Here is a 20,077-nt window from a genome sequence, read left to right as displayed (position 1 = left end):
ATTTATACTAAAAATCTGCCCCATGTGTCCTTGTGTGCTACTTGTGAATGTGTATGCTTAAAATTACAGTCTGTCATACATTCATTTAAGAAACATGCATTATTATGGTAAATAGTGTACCTCAAGCATGCCAAACTCAAAGGCTAAGACGGGCCAAATAAACAAGGTTTACGTTTATGTGGGCCGCAAAAAAAAAAAATTTCAGTTTTCATAGAAACGTAGGTTTATTTAGAAAAGTACAGTATAAAAAAAGTTGCCTGACACTGGACGTCCTCACACTCATAGGGCTTCAAAGTAAAGTAAAGAGCTAATTTATTTTAAGGAGACTTGCATTTGCATATAACCAACGTTTCAGTCCAACTACCTTGACATATTAAGAAATGTTTGGTAATGGGACTGAAATGGTGTATGTATGCTGTTGCACAGCTGTAAAAAACGAATGACATATTTTATTTTGAAGTTCTGTGAGTGTGTTCTTCACTTTGGCTGAGATCATCAAACTTGATAAACTCAGCCAATACAATGCTTTCCAAATAGGAAAGCATTGGAAGGCTATTGTCAGGGCCGGTGCTTGGATTTTTAGGTACATAGGCGAAGATGCATTTTTCCGCCACCCCCCCCCCCTCCCCCCCCCCCAAAAAAAACATCTTCACCTATGTGCCTCTTAACCAGCCCCTCTCCCCTCCCTGACCATTAATGGTCCCTTCCCTGTCCCTTAGTGTTCTTCTCCCCTACCCCCTCTTTTCCCTGTCTCTTGGTGTTTCTCTCCCATTCCCTCCCTGTCCCTTGGTGCACCCCACACCCCTTTAGTGGTTACACTCCCCTTCCTGGTGTGTCAGTGTGTACAGAGTGTAGCGGAGCGGAGCGCGGTACAGGAGCTTCAGTTTTCTGTACCCGGCCGAACTGACAGGGAGTGCTCTCTCTGTGAGCACCTCCTGTCAGTCTGGCCAGGTACAGGAAACAGAAGCTCCTGTACCGCGCTCCGCTACACTCTGTACACACTGACAGTCACACACTCAATGACAAACTCACAGACGTCACTGACAGACACAGACTCATTGACAGACACACTGATAGTCACACACAGACTCAATGACAAACATACTCTCACTGATTTGACAGACACACTCATACACTGACAAACACACTCATCATACACTGACAGACACACTCATACACTCACATGCACACACACAGACGCACTCACTCACACACACACGCTGTCACTCACAGACGCACACGCTGCCACTCACAGACGCACACGCTGCCACTCACAGACACACACGCTGCCACTCACAGACGCACACGCTGCCACTCACAGACACACACACTGTCACTCACAGACACACACTGTCACTCACAGACACACACACTGTCGCTCACACACACACTGTCACTCACAGACACACACACTGTAACTCACAGACACACACTCTGTCACTCACAGACACATACACTCACACACAGACACATACACTCACATACACACATACACTCACACACACACATACACCCTCACACACACATACACTCACATACACTCACACACACACACATACACTCACACACACTCACACATACACTCACACACACACATACACTCACACACACACATACACTCACTAATTATTTTATAAATAAATATTTTCCACCCAGCCTCCCTACCTGGAGAGCTGGTGTGGATGATGAATCCTTCCCTGGGGTCCAGTGGGGCTGCTGGGCGGCGTGCGGCTGTGCTGTAATCAGACGCGGCGAGGGAGCTCTAACCTCTCTGCTCTGCTCCCTCGCGCGCTGCCTGTCTGCTGATACCGTGGGAGCCGGAATATGACGTCATATTCCGGCTCCCGCGGTATCAGCAGACAGCGCGCGAGGGAGCAGAGCAGAGAGGTTAGAGCTCCCTCGCCGCGTCTGATTACAGCACAGCCGCACGGAGCACCGGGGGCCGAGATGGTGGCCCGGCAGGAGGGAGAGCTTCCCTCCTGCCGGTCACTGAAATCTTGCGCCCCCAGAGCCAGTGCGCCCTAAGGCGGCCGCCTGTGCCGCCTTATGGACGCGCCGGCCCTGGCTATTGTGCATGTGTGGCAAAATGCTGCGCGGCCAATCAGCATCTCCATGGGGAGTGTTAAGCAGCTCCATGCAGACCCAATTTAACACACTGCACCCTCCCCCCATTCTCATACTCTGACCACAAATCCAATACATTGCCCCCCCTCCCTCCACTGTTATACACTGCCCTCTTCACCAAATCCAATGTACTGCCCCTCCTCCCTCCGCTCTAATTGAATAGACTGCCCCCACTCCACTGTTATACACTGCCCTCTCTATCCCTAGTTTAACACACTGCCCCCCACCACTCTAATACACTCACCCCTCCCTGAAATAAATAAATGCACCGGCCCCCTCCATTCCTCAAATAAATCCACTGCCCCCTCCTTCCTTCAAATCCACTGCCCTCCTGCCCAATTTAATACACTGGCCCCCTCCCTTCCTCAAATAAATACACTGCCCCCTACTTCCTTCAAATCCACTGCCCTCCTGCCCAATTTAATACACTGGCCCCCTCCCTTCCTCAAATAAATACACTGCCCCCTCCCTCAAGCCCCTCTTCTCCTACCTTACAATTTGCGGTCTATCCTTCAGCGCCAGATGCTCCTCTGGCACTGCGAGCAGGAGGGAAAGGGGAGTGGCTGGCACTGCGAGCAGGAGGGAAGGGGGAGTGGCTGGCACTGCGAGCAGAAGGGAAGGGGGAGTGGCTGGCACTGCGAGCAGGAGGTAAGGGGGAGTGGCTGGCACTGCGAGCAGGAGGGAAGGGGGAGTGGCTGGCACTGCGAGCAGAAGGGAAGGGGGAGTGGCTGGCACTGCGAGCAGGAGGGAAGGGGGAGTGGCTGGCACTGCGAGCAGGAGGGAAGGGGGAGTGGCTGGCACTGCGAGCAGAAGGGAAGGGGGAGTGGCTGGCACTGCGAGCAGGAGGTAAGGGGGAGTGGCTGGCACTGCGAGCAGGAGGAAAGGGGAGTGGCTGCTCTGGTCCGCTCAGAAGACACACAGCCACTCTGCCCTCTTGTGGCCGGGAGAGCAAGAATCAGGAAATATTTTTCCTGTCTTGCTGGTTGCAGCCACAGCTGAAAGCGGCCCCAGGGCAGCCGGGCCACAAAAATAAGCATTGTAGGCCACATGTTTGACATGCTTGGTGTACCTCCTGTCCAGGTGTTTAGCTTATTGAATAAGAAGGATCTTAAAGGTAACAAAAAAAATAGGTGCCACCTTTTCCTTAAATGGGCATTCTAAGGACCATAATCACTGTAATTCATTGTCTATGGTGTTATCCACCCAGCACCACATGCCGGTTAGACAAATTTGCGTTTGATGATGCTGAAAGCTCATTTATGTATTGTCCGTACAGCTGGAGAGATGGATAGCTATTGGTGCTGAGCAGGGTTTTTGTCAAATGGTTTGAAAAAAAAAAGTCAGAGTCCAACCACTACAAGGAACTGCAATGGTTTTAAAGTTAGTACTGGCAAGCAAGAATAAAATGTATAGTTTGCAGACGCAGGGAGCTGGTTCTGACACTACTAATTATTAGGTTTTATAGTGTTTTTGAAAGTTACAAGGTCATATATAAGGCTTGATTTTCCATTTTTTCATGTTGAAATTTGCCAATTTGGTTATGCTGCCCTTGAGAGCGTATGGTAGCCCAGGAATGAGAATTACCCCCATTATGGCATACCATTTGCAAAAGAAGACAACCCAAGGTATTGTAAATGGGGTATGTTCAGTCTTTTTTAGTAGCCACTTAATCACGAACACTGACAAAAGTTAGCGCTCATAATAGTTTTTGCAAAAAAAATTTTAAACAAATATAAATGCTAACTTTGGCCAGTGTTTGTTACTAAGTGGCTACTAAAAAAGACTGGACATACCCCATATTTCTCACACTTTTTAAAGATTTTATTCATAATGAATTATGTTTCATATATGAATAGTTCATGTGAAATGAAAGCCCGGTTTCTTCTGAACAAAATGATATATAATAAGTGTGGGTGCACTTAATATGAAAGAGGTGAATTGCGGTTGAACAGACATAAAGTGCATATTCCAGTTTTTGTTTAAGTTTTGTTTTGATCACAACGTGTACAACTGGCTCAGTCCTTAAGGGGCTAAATGCGTGTTTTAGTATTTACATGTGTTTATTCATCTGTAAGTTTATAGACAGTCGCCTGGAAAAGTTAAATGCTGGAGATGGCTTCACGGACATCTTTGAACAGGAGATCACTAACTGTGGTCTGTCAGGTAAGACTGAACTATACATTGATTTATATAAACAGGCACACTACATGCACCAAAACAACTTCAGCGTATGGAGTGGTTTTAGTGTACAGATCATGATCCTGCAGTCTCACTGCTCATATCTCTGCCAAATAGGGGTTACATCACTTTGTTTATGCAATTCTAGTCAAACCTAGACCTACACAGTCTCTGTATACATTTCCTGGAAAAGGAGATCTAATGTTTAAACTTCCTTTATTACATAGTCTGTTTATCATCCTATCCTATTGTCCTGCTAGAGCCTACTGGAACCTCCTGTGTGTGATTAAAGTTAAATAAATAGAGCAGGAGATATAAGCTTCTAAGGTAAACACACTGGGCTGTCACATCTGAAACCAATTTTTTTAATGCAGGCTGTGCCAATAGCAGGCAGGGAGATATGGCTAAGGCAGAATAAACTGAAAATGCAGTGGACTACATCTCCCAAAAGCATTAAGCGAGATGTAGTTTAAAACAACGGGAGTTCCGAAGGTTGCCTACCCCTGATCCATACACTAAAGCTGCTTCATTACGCCAGTTCGTTTTGGTGCTTAGAGTATCCCTTTAAATTTTTGGATCATTTAAAGTGAACTGCACATTTTTGTGTAAATTAATAAAAATGAAAACAGCCCATTTCGTCAATTCTATCCTAAAATTAGACATGATGTAAATTAATTCCCTAATAGATATATTATCGATATACTTTTCAGTCTGACAAGTAGTAATTGCTTTGTTGTTTTTTCCCTCTGTCTGTCTTGTGCATCTTCCTAATCATGGAACAGACAGAGAGTTGAATTTTGGGAGGAATGTGGGGGTACCTGAGCATTCTATGCCTATAAGCATCTAAGATGTAAATCCGTCCTACTATTTGTTATTGTATTGCTAATTCCAATAACCAGACTGGTGTGTTTCCTAACTATCTTCTCTTCTCCAACAGGAAACTCCAAATCCTATCAACTCTGGCTGGATAATATTAAGGTAAAAACCAGATCTACAGTTCAATAGTAATTACATGGGCCCTTAATGTACAATACAGAGATAATTTCAAGCATTTTGAGCATTACACATATAAATAATTACGTGATATCACATACAATACAGCTGTAAAAGAGATGACTACAAGACCATCTGGCATTGATATAAAGATCATTATAATGTATGGCATTAAAATAATTATAAACTGTACTAAGACTACACCACATGACATATAGTGCACATTATCATTATTATATACACTTATTCTGAGACAATATGTCTATATAATAATAATATAAACCATGGTAAAGATTCCTGGATGCTATAGCAATTGGTTCATTAGGTCTATGATTTTTTTACATTGTGCCCCATCTTCAGACACTGTGTCTTACATTTCTCTGTCTGACCCTTAGAAAGGAAGTGGTTCCCTCATAAACAATGTGAAGACCCGTGCACATCCTGCAGTCCGGAACATGCTGAGATATGTGAGGATCTGACTGTTCTTTAGGGAGGGATATGATATATTGGGTTGATTTAGGTCTATAGATATTATATAAAATGTAAGAGATGGGTGTGGTGACACTGCTTTCAATGAGACATGTTGAGTAAGCTCCTTCATGTTTTTTTTCCCCATGATCTTCAAAGGCAAAAGGGCAAGCAAGATCTGGTCTGCAGGGAATGAGAAGTCGCATGAAACAGAAGGTAAGACCTTCAGTGCATCCACCTCTGAGGGTTGGGATACAATTTGTGTTCCTACCGTGGGGGTGGGATTAAGTCCATGCATCACCTCCAGGGTGGGATACTGTCTGTGCATCTACCTCTTTGTTAGTATATAGTGTGTATATCGACAGACTCTAAAGTAAGACACTGTTCATTGATCCACATTTGGGTGGGATACAGTCGCAGATCCACTTCTTGGGTGGCAAGTCTGCCAGGAAAACTGTTCAACAGTCGATCTGTTAAGGTGAGCTACCGTCTGGGCATAATGCTCATCTCAGGTTTGATACTCATGGGGTACAGCCCATAAATTCACCTCTGGGATGGGGTAATTATTGTGTGCTTACTAACAGGTTGATATTAGATTGTGTATAGCTTTCCATAAGGGGAATCTTTACATTAGTCCAGTCTGCACGGTGGTGGCAATCTGGTATTAGCACATACACCACTGTAGTATAATGTGATTATCAGAAGAGCCACTTCTAGAGTTGGTCTCTTGATCTCTGTCCCTTGATTAGGAACAGCGTCAACTCCACCGCGGGGGCTCACTCAGGGGAGATGGGGGTCTAACACAGAACCATGAGAAATTGCAGAGCCGACTTCCAATCACACAGCACTTTGGGCAGGTGAGTTAAGGATCCAAAAGTCAAAGTTCAGCATGATGTAGTTCAAAGCACTAAATAATATTGAGATGACTCACAAGATTACTTCTGCAACATTGTGAAGATGAAATTATGATATACTAGGCTTATAACTGCTGTCTAACTAAGTAGAAAAAATAGCTGGATACAACAAACGTTATTGCAAAAATATATAATCACAGCAGAAAGTACCTGTATTTTAGGAGAAGCAGGCAGGTTCTGTCTTTGCAGGAAACGCTGAATTGGATTGCTGGATCTCCTACATACAGAAGAGTATTAACCACCCCATCCCACCAAGAAACACCTCAATCCAAAGATAAGGATCAGTTAATTTTAATTAAATAGAGTAGACATGCAGCTAGGACATACAGGATAAAGCAAAAAGACCACTACTGACGCGTTCCGTGCCTACAGCACGATAGACTGAAGACCAAAACGTGTCTGCTTGTCTGTTCAACCCTGTATCTCATAGCCACATGTTTACGCTACACTGATCAGCTGTAACATTAAAACCACTGGCAGGTGAAGTGAATAACATTGATCATATTGTTGCAATGGCACCTGTCAAGATCTGAGTGACTTTGACAAGGGTCAAACAGTGATGGCTAAACGACTGGGTCAGAGCATCTCTAAAATGGCAAAATCTCAATCCGATTGATCATCTGTGGGATGATATGAAACGACAAATCTGATCATGGAAGCCCCACCAAGCAACTTGCAGGACTTAAAGGATCTGCTGCTAATGCATTGGTGTCAGATACCACGGAACACCTACAAAGTTATTGTGGAGTCCATGTTTTGATAGCACGAGGGGGACCTACGCAATAATAGGAGGTGGTTTTAATGTTGTGGCTGACCAGTGTATAGTAATAAAGAATACCAATATTATATACCCTCTAATCACCAATAGTGTAACTCAGGGTAATATAAAATAAAAAAAATAGTGCAACACTGTATAATTATGTCAACAGTGCCCCCACTCAATATAGAACTCACAGACTCCAAATGGTTAAGCAAGGTCAGGATCCTCAGACGGCAATGCAGCTATTCGGACTGAAATCAGGAACCAGGTAGGTAGGTATAAGTTTATTTGTTGATATAACACTATAAAATAAATAAAATACTAAAAACAATTATAGATCTCTGGTCCCACGGATTTCGTTTAAAAAAACCTTCCTCAGGGACCAATTTTCATAAAATATGCAATAACAAATCACAGTCAATAACAAAAGCCATCCTACCCATCCCCTATCTTCTCTGTCTTAAATAGGGCTTTTCCTGATTTCCCCCGGTGTTCTGGAGGGGGTTTCGTCCATTCAGCCAATCGACTTCCTTCGTTCTTCCTCCCACAGCTGTTTGGAGTTCTTCTATTACAGCCGCGTGTTCTCTGTGTTCGCATTCAATGTCCAGCTTGTGTTCCACCATCTCCTCCCATGCTTTCCACAATTCAAATTGAACTTTATTGTTCATAGAGTCTCAAACACACAATTATCATCCACTTAAAGGCTTTGATTCAATTACAAATAAATTTTGGCTTAATTAGCTCTTATCATTCATATGTATTTATTTAAAAAGTGACTTCCTCATATATATTCCGGTGGATAATTAGAGCGAAATACAATAAAGTGCAGTTAGTGGAAACCCATCACTCCTCTCGTACTTAATATATATTTCAATACATATAGCTAAAATACAAATTTCCTTTTTTTTTTTTTTTTTCTATTTTATTATTTTCAAAATGCGAGGTGGGATACAGAAGGAAAAAAGGGATGGGTTAATGGGAGTATTCATATTACTGCTTTGTACAAGACGGTTTACAGTCAATTGGTACATATGTTCTCGTTGGCACAGTAGGTTGACTGTTTACTTGAGGCAGTTTTGTGATTCTTTTGTGGGGCGTTTTTGCCTCCGCACCTGTACAGTAAACGTTTAGGTACCAGCTAGGTGAGGTGTTCCCTCTTAAGCTAGGGTTATATTTCCGGAGGGCCGACTTGGCGTTATTGGCTACTTTTAGCGTTTTCCATAGGGTATGTGGTTGTCCTTCAAAGCCAATACCCCCCTAGTGTAGAATTTGAAATGTGTGCATTGGGTTGACTTTGTTTTGTTGGCTAGATGGGTTTGTCGGTGGGTATTCCCCATGGTGGGTTGAGAACTTGGCGTAGGTTATTGGAAAGGGGAGGCTTGGGTTGGGTAGTGAGGCCAGGGTGGGGGTGAGGGGAGGGGGTGGAGTGTGTCGATTTTTGTATATGTGTTGCTTCCTCATCTTGGTTCAGCTGAGACTGGGTCTAGGGTATGCACATAGGAGAGCCATAGCTTTTGCTTACTTTCCATCATCATCCCTCACTATTCGTATCTATCCCTCCTACCTCATTCAACAACCCATCCCAGCCCTCCCAGACCATGTCAAACTCGAGTTTCTTTCGTGGAGACATTATCGCCATTCTTTCGTAAGTTTTGTGCTGGGTGAGTTTGGTTTGGAGTTGATCTAAAGACGGGCAGATTGGTGACTTCCAGTGTAGTGCTAGTAGGTTCCTTGCTGCTAGTATGGTAAGGGCTGTGATTTGCTTTTGTCCTAGGGTTAGGTTATCTGGGAGTATCAGCAAGAGGCATGAGGTTTTGGACAGCTGGAACTTGGGGATGTGGAGCTGTTCCAGTGTTGTGGTTACAGCGGTCCAGAGGGGTAGGATGTCACTGCATGACCACCACAGGTGTTCTAATGTGCCTACAGCTTTGTTGCATCTCCAGCAAGTCTGAGATGTATTGGGATATATGTGGTTAAGTCTCTGTGGGGTCATATACCAGCGGTAAAGGAGCTTTTTGTGGGCTTCGATGTGTGTGTAGCATTTGGTCCACTTTGTGAGGCCGCTAAGAGCCCGCAACCAATCGTTGTCTGTCAGTACCACTCCACAGTCTGTCTCCCAGTGTGCCTTATAGGGGTGTGATTTGGCTGTTGTTCTTGCCATGTCTTGTAGCATAGTGTAAGTGTTTTGGGCTTTGTGGGTGATGTCCAACATCTGTCTAGAATGAGACATGAGACGGTTCTATCAAAGTTTTGTGTTTTGTATGGTCGTGGTGCATGTGCCTGCAGTACACTTTTCAGTAGCAGGTAGGAAAAGATTGCTCTGTTTGGGACCACCGCGTTTGTAAGTCTGGGAAAGGGATTATGCCTTCGGCGTCTAGTGGTTGTGATATCCCTGTCAGCCCTGCCTCGGTCCAGTCTTTGAGGGGGATATTGGGTACAAGTGTTTTTAGGACTGAGATTGGCGATTTAGCATGCAATGTGTCTTTATGGCCTATAGTCTCCATGTAAGTGTCCCATAATGTGATTGTGAGTTGTGTTGTTGGGAATAGGTCTGTGCGTCTAGTTTTACATTTCTTAGGTGTAAATTTCCCTTTTTTAATATAATTTTTTATTTTTTAATATATTTTATGTGATATTTTTTGTAATTACAATTTTTTATTTCATTTTTGAACCAATTCGAATATGAATTTGGTAGTTGCTTTATTATTTTTTAAGATCTAAGTTAGTCCGGTGGTGCAATTCACATGACTATATGTATTGAAATATATATTAAGTATGAGAGGAGTGATGGGTTTCCACTAACTGAACTTTATTGTATTTCACACTAATTATCCACCTGAATATATATATGAGGAAGTCACTTTTTAAATAAATACATACAAATGATAAGAGCTAATTAAAATTCATAAATGTAATTTTAAGCGTCTTCGTGATAATTGTGTGTTTGGGACTCTATGAACAATAAAGTTCTATATGAATTATATAACGCACGGAAAAAGATGGTGGAACGCAAGCTGGACATTGAATGCGAACATGAAGAACACGCGGCTGTAATATGAAGAACTCCGAACAGCTGTGGGAGGAAGAACGAAGGAAGTCGATTGGCTGAATGGGCTAAACTCCCTCCAAAACACAGAGGGAAATCAGGAAAAGCCCTATTTAAGAGTGAGATGATAGGGGATGGGTAAGATGACTTTTGTTATTGACTGTGATTTGTTATTGCATATTTTATGGAAATGGTCCCTGAGGAAGTTTCTTTTGAAACGAAATGTGGGACCAGAAATCTATAACTTTTTAGTATTCTATTTATTTTATAGTGTTATATCAATAAATCAACTTATACCTACCTACCTGGTTCCTGATTTCAGTCTGAATCGCTGCATTGCCGTCCGAGGATCCTGACCTCCCTCCTAAGGGAAGGCTATTTCAAGGCGCTTAAAGGGATTATCCAGTGCCAGTAAAACATATTCAGTGACTTACTGGAGTCCAGCAATGATGTCCCTCGGCCCTGGGTCAGGCTCCGCCTACGCTCCTCCCCTGCTGACGTCAGCCGGCAGGGGAGACCTAATGCGCATGCGCAGCAATGGCCGCACATGTTCATTAGACCTTCCCATAGGAAAGCATTATACAATGCTTTCCAATGGAGATTTCAGCGACGCTGGAGGTCCTCACAAGTCTCCTCCAGTGGCTGTCTAGTAGTGAGCCACTAGAGGAGGAGTTAACCCTGCAAGGTAATTATTGCAGTTTATGAAAACTGCAATAATTACACTTGCAGGGTTAAAGGTAGTGGGAGTTGGCACCCAGACCACTCCAATGGGCAGATGTGGTCTGGGTTCCTGGAGTGTCCGTTTAACCATTTGGAGTCTGTGAGTTCTATACGGAGTGGGGGCACTGTTAACATAATTATACAGTGTTGCACTATCGTATGTTATTTTATATTTTAGGTATCCGGCTGTATCCCACATACTTTGTACCATATCCTATATTAATAAAGGTAATTTATCCTTATCTGGATAAGGGGGAGATCTGGTAATCCTTATAGCTGTTGTCCTCACAATTAGGCACGGATGTTAAATAACAAATATAGGAAATCATTCATAGGGTTTTACTACTTTAATATTCTACAATGCTGGCTGTCCAATGTTGGCTCACCAGCTGTCACTGTTCCCATAATTGCCTGATCTTTAGGAATTACAGTACAATTTGTAGAGGTATAGTTAAATGCATTTGCTCTAAAGGTTTTGAGACTTAATCGTCCTGCTGACTTTTAGCAGTTTGTATAATACACCGCTAGATTGATTAATACACAGAGTATGCCTGAAAATCAGATCCAATCCACGCAGTCATTCTAAATTCTACTTTTTTATTTTATTTTTTAACTTAACCCAGATTGGTCCCATAGCAATCAACTCAACTGTAAGACACCACTAGATTTTAATATGAAACTTTTAAAAAACTGCTCTTACTGACTTACCTCAAAAACCCAATACCAGCTAATAATCATGAAACATCATTTTATATTGTACATGCAGCACTAGTTTCCATTGATTCATATGATATGCTCACAGGAATGCAATCCTGTGGCTGGTCATGCGTTCACATTCATCCATCTCCCTTGGCCTTGTTTTTTGTTTTCTTTTCTCCCTCCAGTCACGTCCCAAGAGGCCAGGAAAGAGATATATGGAGAGTGATTCCTGGGAATCCCAAAGGTGAGGATACAGCAGTAACCTGGCTTCTGAATGCCTTATTACCCCGTAACATCTTATTACAGTAACCCGGCTCCTGAGTGCCTTATTACCCCGTAACATCTTATTACAGTAACCTGGCTTCTGAGCACCTTATTACCCTGTAACATCTTATTACAGTAACCCGGCTCCTGAGCGCCTTATTACCCCGTAACATCTTATTACAGTAACCTGGCTTCTGAGCACCTTATTACCCTGTAACATCTTATTACAGTAACCCGGCTCCTGAGTGCCTTATTACCCTGTAACATCTTATTACAGTAACCCGGCTCCTGAGTGCCTTATTACCCCGTAACATCTTATTACAGTAACCTGGCTTCTGAGCACCTTATTACCCTGTAACATCTTATTACAGTAACCCGGCTCCTGAGTGCCTTATTACCCTGTAACATCTTATTACAGTAACCCGGCTCCTGAGTGCCTTATTACCCCGTAACATCTTATTACAGTAACCCGGCTCCTGAGCGCCTTATTACCCTGTAACATCTTATTACAGTAACCTGGCTTCTGAGCACCTTATTACCCTGTAACATCTTATTACAGTAACCCGGCTCCTGAGCGCCTTATTACCCTGTAACATCTTATTACAGTAACCTGGCTTCTGAGCACCTTATTACCCTGTAACATCTTATTACAGTAACCCGGCTCCTGAGTGCCTTATTACCCTGTAACATCTTATTACAGTAACCCAGCTTCTGAGCACCTTATTACCCTGTAACATCTTATTACAGTAACCCGGCTCCTGAGCGCCTTATTACCCTGTAACATCTTATTACAGTAACCTGGCTTCTGAGCACCTTATTACCCTGTAACATCTTATTACAGTAACCCGGCTCCTGAGTGCCTTATTACCCCGTAACATCTTATTACAGTAACCTGGCTTCTGAGCACCTTATTACCCTGTAACATCTTATTACAGTAACCCGGCTCCTGAGCGCCTTATTACCCTGTAACATCTTATTACAGTAACCTGGCTTCTGAGCACCTTATTACCCTGTAACATCTTATTACAGTAACCCGGCTCCTGAGTGCCTTATTACCCTGTAACATCTTATTACAGTAACCCAGCTTCTGAGCACCTTATTACCCTGTAACATCTTATTACAGTAACCCGGCTCCTGAGCGCCTTATTACCCTGTAACATCTTATTACAGTAACCTGGCTTCTGAGCACCTTATTACCCTGTAACATCTTATTACAGTAACCCGGCTCCTGAGTGCCTTATTACCCCGTAACATCTTATTACAGTAACCTGGCTTCTGAGCACCTTATTACCCTGTAACATCTTATTACAGTAACCCGGCTCCTGAGTGCCTTATTACCCTGTAACATCTTATTACAGTAACCCAGCTTCTGAGCACCTTATTACCCTGTAACATCTTATTACAGTAACCCGGCTCCTGAGCGCCTTATTACCCTGTAACATCTTATTACAGTAACCCGGCTCCTGAGCGCCTTATTACCCTGTAACATCTTATTACAGTAACCCGGCTTCTGAGTGCCTTATTACCCTGTAACATCTTATTACAGTAACCTGGCTTCTGAGTGCCTTATTACCCTGTAACATCTTATTACAGTAACCCGGCTCCTGAGCACCTTATTACCCTGTAACATCTTATTACAGTAACCCGTTTCCTGAGTGCCTTATTACCCTGTAACATCTTATTACAGTAACCCGGCTCCTGAGTGCCTTATTACCCTGTAACATCTTATTACAGTAACCCGGCTACTGAGTGCCTTATTACCCCATAACATCTTATTACAGTAACCCGGCTCCTGAGTGCATTATTACCCTGTAACATCTTATTACAGTAACCCATCTCCTGAGTGCCTTATTACCCTGTAACATCTTATTACAGTAACCCGGCTCCTGAGTGCCTTATTACCCTGTAACATCTTATTACAGTAACCTGGCTCCTGAGTGCCTTATTACCCTGTATCATCTTATTACAGTAACCCAGCTCCTGAGTGCCTTATTACCCCCTGTACCATCTTATTACAGTAACCCAGCTCCTGAGTGCCTTATTACCCTGTAACATCTTATTACAGTAACCTGCCTCCTGAGTGCCTTATTACCCTGTAACATCTTATTACAGTAACCCGGCTCCTGAGTGTCTTATACCTTGTAACATCTTATAAAGTAACCCTGAGTGCCTTATTACCCGGCTCCTGAGTGCCTTATTACCCCCTGTACCATCTTATTACAGTAACCCGGCTCCTGAGTGCCTTATTACCCTGTAACATCTTATTACAGTAACCCAGCTCCTGAGTGCCTTATTACCCTGTAACATCTTATTACAGTAACCCGGCTCCCGAGTGCCTTATTACCCTGTAACATCTTATTACAGTAACCCGGCTCCTGAGTGCCTTATTACCCTGTAACATCTTATTACAGTAACCCGGCTCCTGAGTGCCTTATTACACTGTAACATCTTATTACAGTAACCCGGCTCCTGAGTGCCTTATTACCCTGTAACATCTTATTACAGTAACCTGGCTCCTGAGTGCCTTATTACCCTGTAACATCTTATTACAGTAACCCAGCTCCTGAGTGCCTTATTACCCCCTGTACCATCTTATTACAGTAATCCAGCTCCTGAGTGCCTTATTACCCTGTAACATCTTATTACAGTAACCCGGCTCCCGAGTGCCTTATTACCCTGTAACATCTTATTACAGTAACCTGCCTCCTGAGTGCCTTATTACCCTGTAACATCTTATTACAGTAACCCGGCTCCTGAGTGTCTTATACCCTGTAACATCTTATAAAGTAACCCTGAGTGCCTTATTACCCCCTGTACCATCTTATTACAGTAACCCGGCTCCTGAGTGCCTTATTACCCTGTAACATCTTATTACAGTAACCCAGCTCCTGAGTGCCTTATTACCCTGTAACATCTTATTACAGTAACCCAGCTCCTGAGTGCCTTATTACGCCCTGTACCATCTTATTACAGTAACCCAGCTCCTGAGTGTCTTATTACCCTGTAACATCTTATTACAGTAACCCGGCTCCCGAGTGCCTTATTACCCTGTAACATCTTATTACAGTAACCTGCCTCCTGAGTGCCTTATTACCCCGTAACATCTTATTACAGTAACCCGGCTCCTGAGTGCCTTATTACCCTGTAACATCTTATTACAGTAACCCGGCTCCCGAGTGCCTTATTACCCTGTAACATCTTATTACAGTAACCTGCCTCCTGAGTGCCTTATTACCCCGTAACATCTTATTACAGTAACCTGGCTTCTGAATGCCTTATTACCCCGTAACGTCTTATTACAGTAACCCGGCTCCTGAGCGCCTTATTACCCTGTAACATCTTATTACAGTAACCCGGCTCCCAAGTGCCTTATTACCCTGTAACATCTTATTACAGTAACCCGGCTCCCGAGTGCCTTATTACCCTGTAACATCTTATTACAGTAACCCGTCTCCCGAGTGCCTTATTACCCTGTAACATCTTATTACAGTAACCCAGCTCCCGAGTGCCTTATTACCCTGTAACATCTTATTACAGTAATCTGTCTTTCTTATGCAGTCATCCCCAAGAGGAAACAGGTAAAGAAAGTGAAGTAGTGGCAGAAGCAGAGGATGAGTTTCCTTTGATGGAAGACCAGGGCATGGACCTGCTGGATGAAATCTTTGAAACACTGAACACAAGAGCACCTGGGGAGGAACGTGCATTATATGGAACACATAGCTTGGACTTCTTCAATCTTGATGACAGTCAATACTTTACAAGGGTGAGCGGAGAATGTCCAATGCTTCTAAATAGTGAAGCAGAATGGAGGAGGAACGTCATATTAGCCAAAGTAATATGGTGGGGAAGTAGACCGCTAAAATTTCACTTCTATCTAAGGTGTCTTCGGTTTCTTGTTAAATGGTGTAATTCCCAGAGAAGTAATGGTTTCCCTTTAACCCTTCCTGCTGCCACAGTTAACATGTCACTTGCAGAGCATTTAACACCAGTAGTTAGAATTATAAAAACAGTCCTTTTACCTCCTTTTTCGTCATGCCATCAGCTTGTTCTCTTGATATCAAAAACTAGAAAGCACAGGGCGCCACAGTCACTATATCGGCAATATTAAACGGGGGTTAGAAAAAGGAGTAGAGATGATGAGGTAAAGAACAGCAAGAGTTTATTAATAACAAAGTATTAATAACACACTCACAGCACAATAAATGTGCAATACACGAAGAATATACAAATATATAAGTATAAAAAGGCCACAATGGGCCAGGGATCCTTAGGTACAGCAGCTGTTCTCTTGATACTACTTGGCTGCAACCATGTTAATGGAGTTGAGCTTAGTCACACGTGCAGCAAAACTTAGAGTTCCTACCTCCCTTTTGATTCTAAAGCATAGCCAATTAATTTTCATTAAAAGATACAAGTTAATGGGAAGGAGTAATGGTGCAAAACTAGCCAAGATGGCTGCTCCTTGTAGCATACCACCAAGGAGTCTTTCAAAACACTTACATATCCGTTAGAATCCGTAAACCATGCCACACGGTTATATATATTCTGAACTAGAAAGTGCCTAGAGTCTGTATTTGCAGCAATTCACTATAAAACGCTGCACATGCAAAGTTTAACTAACTTGCTGCCGGAGATGTAACTCCATGTCTGGCGACATCATTAAGTAATCATTAGCCAGCCCTGAACACGAGTTCAGAGTGGTTAATGTTAAATTGTGTGCATATGTCTGATGTCAGCATTCACAGCATGCTGGCAACCGGTGTCTTCTCCTCAACCTGCCCCCTCAACTTGCCCTCCATGACATTGTTACTCATCCAGCAAGGAAGAGTAACATCATTTGTGGAGAAACAATCTGAGGGGGAACTTGGCCTCGGCACTGGAATAAAGCTAAGTTTTAGATTTGTTTAAATTGTGAGGAGGAGTGAAGGAGTCAGACCAGCACATCAAGTGTTGCTTTAACCAAGAAAACTGTTGGTGTTTTACTAAAACCCTTTTTTTGGTTGGAGTAACTCAAAGTTACATTTCTGTACTATATGTGTGCCAATCTTAAGTTCAAATGCGCAAATGTTACACATATCGAGACATGCCTTGTAATTTAGATGAGATCAATGTTACATGCATCAAAGAATTCCACTGCCTAGATATTATGCCATCTAAACAAACAGGAAGTCATTATGCTTACACAACAAATATATATATAGTATAGAAGGAAATTAGGCACTCTCTGTGGAAGAGATGTTTTTGTTTAGCATGTTTGTGCAAGGAACAGTATCTACATATGCATGTCTAAGTGAAACTTCTCTCTGCTTTAGTTTCAGTCTATAAGCCCAACAAGTGAGGAAGATCTCAGTATAAGTCAGCCTAGAGATTCTTGTCTCTGGTACCTACAAGAGGAGGATGAAGGGTCCTTGGACGAAACCAATACATCTCCAGAACCTACGTCACTAACATCAGACAGCACGTCAATGAACATAGAAGATATTTCACAGACCACAAATGACATTCCACCATCTGTCTTAGTCGCTTCACCAATATCAGAGATCATCTTGCCAACCACAAAGTTCACCTTACCTTCATTAGCCCTAAATGACACTTCAGAAATACAGGAGGTCACAACCTTAGCCGAAGCACGAACATCTCTAGAAAATGAGGTCAAGTTATTAACCAAAGAGGTTGCATTACTGTCTAAAGAGGATACTCTGCCAACAGAGGACATCAAAGCACAAGTCAACATGGACATCCCTACACAAAAAGTAGAGGTAATCTCACTAGCCAATGTAGTCACATCACAAATCAAAGACAACCCAGCAACACCAGAGTCTGCAGTTTCATCCACAGGTAGCTCTACAAAAACCCCAGAGAACATAGTTCCAGTTACGGGTATCTCTTCAACGCCAGAGTCTGTAGTTCCAGCCACTATTACACAAAAAAGTGCAACCACAGAAGGTCCAACTCCTAATCATTATAAAACAACTGAGAAGGATACGGAGTGTACAAACCAAGGTGCCTCATACAGTGTGTCAGGTCCTAGTGTACGAACAACTCTCTCTCGATTCCAGAGTGGTCCTTTGGACCCTCGACTTATGTGGCCTGGAACAAAAAAGGATGCAGCACAAAAAGTAATTCATTTCATTAATCAGCAACAGAAAAACAACCCTCAAACTCCCTGCACTCTTAACATGATCCCCAGAAACACCAGCAATTCCAAACTCAAAATGCAATCAGATTTAAGTCCGACAACCAACAACCCAAAATCCATCCAAGCACTGAATGCTAATGCTTCAATTTCAATTCCAAAAAGAGAACGTGTAGATCAAGAAGTTTCCCCAGAATCAGCAGACTTGAGACTCAAGTCTCTCCCTAAAGTTTCTGAGCTGAAGAAAAGATTTGAAGTTTAACAAATTAATGACCATCTAGAGCCCATCTATGCGTCTATGTTTATATAGCTAAAAGACACTGAAAATCTGTCACACAGTGCAGCCCCCTCTGGGGTGGGATCCTAGTAATATCTGTATTTATACAGCTCCTTTCTATTCCATTATACACAGTGCAGCCCCCTCTGGGGTGGGATCCTAGTAATATCTGTATTTATACAGCTCCTTTCTATTCCATTATACACAGTGCAGCCCCCTCTGGGGTGGGATCCTAGTAATATCTGTATTTATACAGCTCCTTTCTATTACATTATACAAAGCGCAGCCCCCTCTGGGGTGGGATCCTAGTAATATCTGTATTCATACAGCTCATTTCTATTACATTATACACAGTGCAGCCCCCTGTGGGGTGGGATCCTAGTAATATCTGTATTTATACAGCTCCTTTCTATTACATTATACACAGCGCAGCCCCCTCTGGGGTGGGATCCTAGTAATATCTGTATTTATACAGCTCCTTTCTATTACATTATACACAGCGCAGCCCCCTCTGGGGTGGGATCCTAGTAATATCTGTATTTATACAGCTCCTTTCTATTACATTATACACAGTGCAGCCCCCTCTGGGTGGGATCCTAGTAATATCTGTATTTATACAGCTCCTTTCTATTACATTATACACAGTGCAGCCCCCTCTGGGTGGGATCCTAGTAATATCTGTATTTATACAGCTCCTTTCTATTACATTATACACAGCGCAGTCTCCTCTGGGGTGGGATCCTAGTAATATCTGTATTTATGCAGCTCCTTTCTATTACATTATACACAGTGCTGCTCCCTCTGGGGTGGGATCCTAGTAATAACTGTATTTATACAGCTCCTTTCTATTACATTATACACAGCGCAGACCCCTCTGGGGTGGGATCCTAGTAATATCTGTATCTATACAGCTCCTTTCTATTACATTATACACAGAGCAGCCCCCTCTGGGGTGGGATCCTAGTAATATCTGTATTTATACAGCTCCTTTCTATTACATTATACACAGCGCAGCCCCCTCTGGGGTGGGATCCTAGTAATATCTGTATTTATACAGCTCCTTTCTATTACATTATACACAGTGCAGCCCCCTCTGGGGTGGGATCCTAGTAATATCTGTATTCATACAGCTTCTTTCTATTACATTATACACAGCGCAGCCCCCTCAGGGGTGGGATCCTAGTAAGATCTGTATTTATACAGCTCCGTTCTATTACGTTATACACAGCGCAGCCCCTTATCGGTGGGATCCTAGTAATATCTGTATTTATACAGCTCCTTTCTATTACATTATACACAGCGCAGCCCCCACGGGGGTGGGATCCTAGTAATATCTGTATTTATACAGCTCCTTTCTATTACATTATACACAGCGCAGCCCGCTCTGGGGTGGGATCCTAGTAATATCTGTATTTATACAGCTCCTTTCTATTACATTATACACAGCGCAGCCTCCTCTGGGGTGGGATCCTAGTAATATCTGTATTTATACAGCTCC

The 20,077-nt window shown here is 42.9% G+C and overlaps 1 protein-coding gene across 2 annotated transcripts in view; it reads left to right on the top strand.

The window, feature by feature from the left end:
* DENND1C (DENN domain containing 1C) overlaps window positions 1-18,577 on the top strand; it is a 63,720-nt gene extending 45,143 nt beyond the window's left edge. Inside the window, exons 15-22 of one of the 2 annotated variants that reach the window (XM_063449635.1) lie at window positions 4,200-4,287; window positions 5,240-5,280; window positions 5,691-5,762; window positions 5,923-5,979; window positions 6,513-6,620; window positions 12,088-12,146; window positions 15,725-15,929; window positions 17,479-18,577. In XM_063449635.1, coding sequence (XP_063305705.1) covers window positions 4,200-4,287; window positions 5,240-5,280; window positions 5,691-5,762; window positions 5,923-5,979; window positions 6,513-6,620; window positions 12,088-12,146; window positions 15,725-15,929; window positions 17,479-18,564 — 1,716 coding nt within the window. In that variant the 3' untranslated portion in view covers window positions 18,565-18,577. The remainder of the gene's footprint in view (window positions 1-4,199; window positions 4,288-5,239; window positions 5,281-5,690; window positions 5,763-5,922; window positions 5,980-6,512; window positions 6,621-12,087; window positions 12,147-15,724; window positions 15,930-17,478) is intronic. The other variant, XM_063449636.1, reaches the window with a different exon arrangement.
* The last annotated feature ends 1,500 nt before the right edge of the window (window positions 18,578-20,077 follow it).

Source organism: Pelobates fuscus, chromosome 3 (assembly GCF_036172605.1).
Source record: "Pelobates fuscus isolate aPelFus1 chromosome 3, aPelFus1.pri, whole genome shotgun sequence".
NCBI classification, from domain to species: Eukaryota; Metazoa; Chordata; class Amphibia; order Anura; family Pelobatidae; genus Pelobates; species Pelobates fuscus.
This window is presented reverse-complemented; position numbering and strand designations above follow the sequence as displayed.